Genomic DNA, 6,501 nt, shown 5'->3' on the forward strand with positions numbered 1-6,501 from the left:
ATGCCACACTGAACTAGAAATTCCTTCAGGTGATTGCAAGTGAAACCTACAATGGATAGGTTTAATGGCAACTGCAGTGGTTGAAAGTTTTTCTTTCATGTACATAATGATGTGTTTCGTGACTAGAAAGTTAATGACTAGCAATACAAAATCTAAGAAATTAACACTTTTTTGTCCTGTCGTGGTCATCAGAGTGGCAACAAGAAAGGATACATATGCTATTTCAGAGTTTATAAAGTTAGTATAAAAACAAATATGATTAGGAATAAAATTGTGCAATTTCTTTCAGAAAAGAATCATTTTTAATAGAAGTTAAGCTCAATCGAACAATGTTAATGATAGAATGACATCAAAGCAAAAAAATTATAAATATGTTATAGATAAATATTTGTTTATCCGTTTATTGTAATTTATTGTAAAGAATAATTGGTCCTTTATCCGATGCACCTATCACACAGGTGTGTGAGGGTGATTGTCGATTTAATTAAAAAATATATTTTCTTACATTTTAAATTAAGATCAATGTTATACTGAAGCTCTAACAATAAAAGTAAATTTCAAATGAGAAATGCAAAGCTTATTATTTTTTAAAGCACCTAAATTATTCTTCTGTTAAAACAATTTTTTAAGTTGTAAAGTTCTCTTTTTAGTCATTAGCAATTGAATTGTAAATTGTAGTCATATATTTTGTCCAACTGATTATTAACAATATCTCTAATGTTTTCATCTACTTGTAAATCATGAGACACGAGACACTGGGCAGTGCAGTCGCCTGTCAGTGACGTTAGTTACCCTTTGTTACCGCCTTTACTGACGTAGAAACAGTGGCGTGGACAAATGCGGAAGTAGCTTCGCGACAAACTTAAACTAGAAAGAGAGGCCGATCTCGCTTGTTTTTCACTCGACAGCTGAGTTGTTTTGATTCGTATCTTTACAGAAAACGTATGCTATTATAACGATCAACAAGATTCGTATTATGGGGCATATATGGCAAACGCGGGCCATCGCATCTCTAGACCCGCGTGAGGATGCGTCTGATCTGTCTTCTGATCGCGTCTCTGATCGCGTCTTTCCACACTCCTTAGCATTATCAAACCACGCAATAGGGCTTGGGCGTCGTGACGTCATTACTTGGCGTGGCCGCCACGTTGGATGCTTCCTTTACTGCCACTCGGACTACTGCGCAGTGTTTAGACATACTCCCTCTCATCCGTGTGTCTTAATTTGATGAATTAAAAATCTATTTATACAATTTTCAACCGTTGCTGTATTGTGGGGTGCAATGGCGCAACACATAATAGCCATGGGGAAAATAAAATGAGAATGGATTAACTTTACACCACTTTCCTGCTTGGAGGTGCGACTACGGAGACCATAACATCTGAATATTAATTTATATAGCTTAAGTCAACATTGAAAATGAGGGAAATTTCAACATTCATCTTTTAGTTGCTATCCCTCTGCTGACAGCAAAAATTCGTACTATAAAACTGCTGCATTAACTAAGGTTAAGCGATTTGTGAAGCTAGGTCTCACGTGACTTTAGTTACAGATTGGCGTGAAATCGTGCTCTCACAACAACAACGCTATCTTAAAAAGCCCAACATCACGCTAAGGTTGCTTTCAAGTAATCAAAACGATGCTTTGAAAACATCTGTTTCGCTGGAAGGACAAGGAGTAGCAACAGGACAACAACACAGAGACTTGACAGGTCTGATGGAGGGGCTAACGGGATATTTTACAGGAAAATACTAAAACGGGAAGACAGCGGGAAAACAGCTCAAATACGTGAGAACCCCGGAAAAACGGGAGGGTGGACAGCTACTAACTACACTTTTGAAACACATTGTTAAAAGTCCATGTGTGAATGGTTGTTAGCACTAACGATTACTAAACTAGCAGCTAGGTAACGTTAGAGCGCAGTTTACCGGATTATACTGTTTTGCCGCTGTTCCGTTTCTATGATTTGCAGCTCCTGAACCCATCCATTTGTGAACTGTACATGAGACTTGACTTGTAGCTTCGGAACTATTCTGAAGTGTAGGCGCTCACAAAACAAACAAGGTAGCCGAAGATATCTGTAATGCAAACGTGCGACAAAAAGTCTCCGTCGGTACTCCACTATTTGTTAGGAATTTCATATGGATCCAAACCGTTAATAGAGCCGATTTTGTCCACATACCGGTCCCTGGCATCCCTATTTAGCGTATCCATATAAATCCCACAACCTTTTCGCGATTTTGACATCTTTTTTTCTTTCTACCAACTCTGCTCTTCTCGTTCAACTGGCTGTATGTTTACATTCGCGAAGCTGGCAACATGGCCGCCACGTCCCAGAATGCAACTTGGCGCCCAAGCCCTATTGTTAATGTTTTGATAGTGGGTAGGGGTGTCCCGATTCTCTTTTGGTTGGAGGGGTAGGGGTAAGGGGAAGGGGCAGATAGCCCTTCAAACTAATTTTTTCGGGACCACACTTCAAACGAAGGGATATGAATTATCTTGGCAAAATGGCTGCTACAGCAAACAAAAAGACAGAAATGCAAGCTTTTTTGGCATAAATAAATTTTTTAAGGAAAAGTAATCTGTTTTATGTTACATTCAATTGTGAGTTCATATTAACGGTGTCGTGTTACTCAAATAATTTTTTGCCAAAAAATTGTTAATATTTGTTAGTTATATTATTATATTATGTAAGTTATATTATTACAGACTGCATGATAGTGCCACAACATATGTCTGATCAGGTATGTCTGATCGATAACTGCCGTAGACACTGATGGGGGCTAATCCCCCCAATAATTAGAAATCGCTAAACCATTTTCTCAAATATTGCCTATTCCAGAATAAATGAGAGAGAGGGAGAGAAAGAATTGGAAGTTGCATGTATTCACGGCTGTGGGTTTATCTTTTTAGAGTGAGTTTACTTAAAAACGATTGTATCCTCTCGTCGCTGGAGAATATAATGTAGCGATTCAGTATTTAAACTGTATTTAATAAAAGTCGTGGGGCAGCGTTGACAAGTTTATTTTCTCCTGGATGTGTGAGCTGCGCGATTTCCGATATGTGTGTGTGTCAGTAAGCAGCTAATTAATACAGAACGATAATTAAAGGCTCTAATGCACATCAGTAGGCTATATGTGTGTATATGATGGCGTGTGACGTCATGGTAGTGATGTCCCAATCATTAGGGGAATATTTTCTCCCCTACCCCTTGACACTCTGTTTCAAGGGACAAGGGGTAGGGGAAGGGGTATAAAATAGAATTGGGATTGGGCTTTAGTCACTACATTTTATACAGCTTTGGACGTTTAAGAATTAAAACATTGTGAGATCAGAGATAATTTTTTATTTTAAAAAATCATGTTTTATACATTAGACAGCAAAAATAACTTAATAAATATATTAAAATGCAGGGGATGTGAGTGGATTTGCAAATGTGGTGATATATCTAGGTAAATGTAGTATAATCTGCAGTACAATGAAACAAATCACACCATAAGAAATTATGTTTATTTGATTCATTCTTATATAAATATTTTATTTTGCTCTATAACTTTTGTAAAATAAATTATGACTTTCTGTTGTTGCTCAAAAGAATTGTCATGAAAGGGTGGGATAGATGATTCACTGGAAATGGAATAATTCATTTGCCTATAACCCATGACGAAACCTGCAACAAATTATAAAAAAAAAAGGAAAAAAAAGAAAAGTATATACATTTACAAGAAAAGTCAGTCATTTTGTTATAATAGTCAGACATGCTTTAGGGAAAAATGTGCCGTTAGAAAGATAAGTGTTGTAATAGCTTTAGAAAGCCAGATGGCAGAACAGCTTCACTGAATTGCTCACCTCAGTTTGCATTTGTTGAAGAAGTTGCCTCCTCTTGCGCCTGTTTCTGGATTCTCTTTCCTCCACGGACGCCCAGTTTCTGACAACACAAATACAGTGAGTCTGAGTTGTTGAACAAGTATCTTACAATGTTAAGCGTTGACATTTGTTAAGTCTGTCATATGAACCCACACGGTTCAATAAAGACAGTTACAAATGTGTAAATTTAACTACAGGTTTTCGAGCTGGATTTGACTAAAAGTAATAAAAACTTGCAGATTTTGATTCAGTCACCGCTTTAAGGTTCAATGAATTCATTCAATAAATGATTCATCAGATTCAATCGATAACTCGTGTGAATCAATGATCCATTAGTTCAAATAACATACTCATTTGTTCGTAAACTAATTCACACTGCTCCTGATGTATATTTTGATTCACTAAAAACCGGCTCATAAGAGTCATTCGCGTGTGAATCAGACTGCATTGGTTAAGCTGTATGTTTTTGATTCCCTAAACTCATAAGAGTCATTTGTTTGTGAATCGAACTATTGTTCGCGCTTTATTTCGTGCAACCCGCGAGGACGGTTTTTATTCAGGATCGTGTTCAATTCCTTCTAAACCCACAAAAATGATTTCGTGTAGATGTAATTTGACATCAAGACAACGGTCATCTATTGGTAACTAATACCTTTCACAAACGACACTGAAAGAAAGAGAAAAGCTGTTAACTTACCAGGGTCAGCGTTTCGTCGACCCATGAGTCCAACAAAGATATCCTGCATTTCCCCTGAAAGACAATATATATTAGGCTTTCTTAGATAATTTAAAACAGAGAATAAGAAAGCACAAAACCCATTCAAATTTCTTACTTTTACGCTGAGGTGGTATATCAGCTGTGTCTGGGGGAAATATGCATTCGCAAAACAAATTAAAAACATGTTTCAGTAGGAAACTTAAGTAAAATTGATACAAAATTACAACAACAACAACAACAACAACAAAAATCTCTTCACTCACCGACGTTCCTTCGCCCCATTAATCCGACGAAACTGTCATAATCTATGTCATTATACCTCTTCAGCATGTTATGAGCCGACAGCCGAAAACTTGGACTCTCCTGTGCATGAAATTAAGTTTTTATTATACAGCTCGTGCAAAACTATATATTAATATATTTTAGATGATCATAATCTGTCACTTACGCCTGAAACTGATCTATGAGACTCTGACTGCTGACAGCTCGACTCACTCCGTCGGGTTTCCAGCACCAAAACCAAGAACAGTAACACTAGCCCACGATACATCTTTACAGATCTGAGGAGAAAATATTTGTTTCAACATTTTAATGAAAATGAAAGTTTCTCCTCTACAATCCTGATTGCAGTTATACATGTTTTCTCTTACACTGGTAATTAAGTATAATTTACCACTAAACCAGCAGAAAACCATTGTTAAATCAATAATAATAATAATACAAAAATGTAAAAATCTAAAACGATAATATAAACTTGTAATATGAAATACATTTTACAAGGTATTGTACTTACCTAAGCTGAGGTTAATGCTATGTAGAAACAGCTGAGTTACAGTTTGTGGTTTGAGGAGTTAAATCTTTTTGTGATGGACTCTGAGACAAGAGACACAGAGACAGGGATTCTCTCCTGTATGATTGTTAAATGATAGCAACATGTGAGTAAGTCCATTTAGATGTCGCAGTGTAGGTGTGGTTTAAGGGTTTGTAGTCTGCATCAGTGATGACCGTGCAATTGAGATCCTGACATCAGAGGCTTGAGGCATTCCTTAAAAGGACAAACCATAGCATTTTTTTTTTTTTGTCAAACCCCTTTCATCAGTTACTCAGATTTTAATTCTTGCAACTTTAATCTCATATTTGTAACTTTGCCAGATTTCTTCCCCCCTTCAGGGTTACAGAATAACAGGCTTGAATGAAAACAGGTCTCTTGCCTCTGTGGGTCAAACTCAAACATATGCATGAGAGCATGTCTAAATGTCATGTTTGTTGACTCATTAAGATTATGCTGATATCTATCTGAATGCTACTTTTCTCTGCTAAGTAGGGACTTATTGTCGTATTTTCCTCCTGACTGCCTAATTGGTGCTGTCACTGGCGGGAATGTAATCTCTCAAGGAAGCAATTACACAGATGGAGCGGTGAATGATGAGAACAGTGTCTCACGGACTCTATGGACATCTTGAGGGGGCATCTGACTGGCCCGGCGACATGCAGGTTTGATTAGTGAGAACATCCATTAGTTGCTGCCCACACTCAGTATGCAGCATGCAAAGGGCAGCTGTGTTTTGAAGTTTCTGTTAGAGAACAGATTTGATCAGTTTATTAACAGAAACCTATGATAGCAACAGCCTGGACAGTACTAACCCACTTCCACATCAACATAAAGCCTGTGAGACTCCAACACAATCATCAATGTCATGACATTATTTTTTGTTGTTGTTTACTTGATTGTTTTCATCATCATCCTCTGTGAAGTAATCAAAATGAAAAGTTTGACATGGTGTCCTGTTGAGTGTGAAGAATGTATTTACAAGGGCTGTGTCCCATTTAACTCTAAATTTGCAATGGCTTTTTATTTATACAACATATTTAATTCATATAACATATTAAAAAAAAACTTGAAATGCTGCTTATTA

The 6,501-nt window shown here is 37.0% G+C and overlaps 1 protein-coding gene across 1 annotated transcript; it reads right to left on the minus strand.

Annotated features, from left to right (window-relative positions):
• Positions 1 to 3,323: 3,323 nt before the first annotated feature.
• Positions 3,324 to 5,548, minus strand: LOC127944991 (tachykinin-3-like). The gene is made up of 7 exons (XM_052541460.1): positions 5,379 to 5,548; positions 5,034 to 5,145; positions 4,849 to 4,948; positions 4,701 to 4,730; positions 4,565 to 4,618; positions 3,850 to 3,928; positions 3,324 to 3,670 (listed from the first exon to the last, which is right to left on the minus strand). The coding sequence occupies exons 2-7, from the start codon at positions 5,133 to 5,135 to the stop codon at positions 3,652 to 3,654; spliced, it is 384 nt and encodes a 127-aa protein (XP_052397420.1). The 5' UTR covers positions 5,136 to 5,145; positions 5,379 to 5,548; the 3' UTR covers positions 3,324 to 3,651.
• Positions 5,549 to 6,501: the final 953 nt, after the last annotated feature.

This window comes from Carassius gibelio, chromosome A23 (assembly GCF_023724105.1).
Source record: "Carassius gibelio isolate Cgi1373 ecotype wild population from Czech Republic chromosome A23, carGib1.2-hapl.c, whole genome shotgun sequence".
NCBI classification, from domain to species: Eukaryota; Metazoa; Chordata; class Actinopteri; order Cypriniformes; family Cyprinidae; genus Carassius; species Carassius gibelio.

Excerpts from the sequence above, each read along its gene's own strand:
- LOC127944991 (XM_052541460.1), bottom strand. The coding sequence starts at position 5,135 with ATGTATCGTGGGCTAGTGTTACTGTTCTTGGTTTTGGTGCTGGAAACC. Across the intron at positions 4,731-4,848 it reads AATGGGGCGAAGGAACGTCG|ACACAGCTGATATACCACCT; the intron begins GTGAGTGAAGAG and ends TATTTCCCCCAG. Across the intron at positions 3,929-4,564 it reads TCGACGAAACGCTGACCCTG|AAACTGGGCGTCCGTGGAGG; the intron begins GTAAGTTAACAG and ends TTGTGTTGTCAG.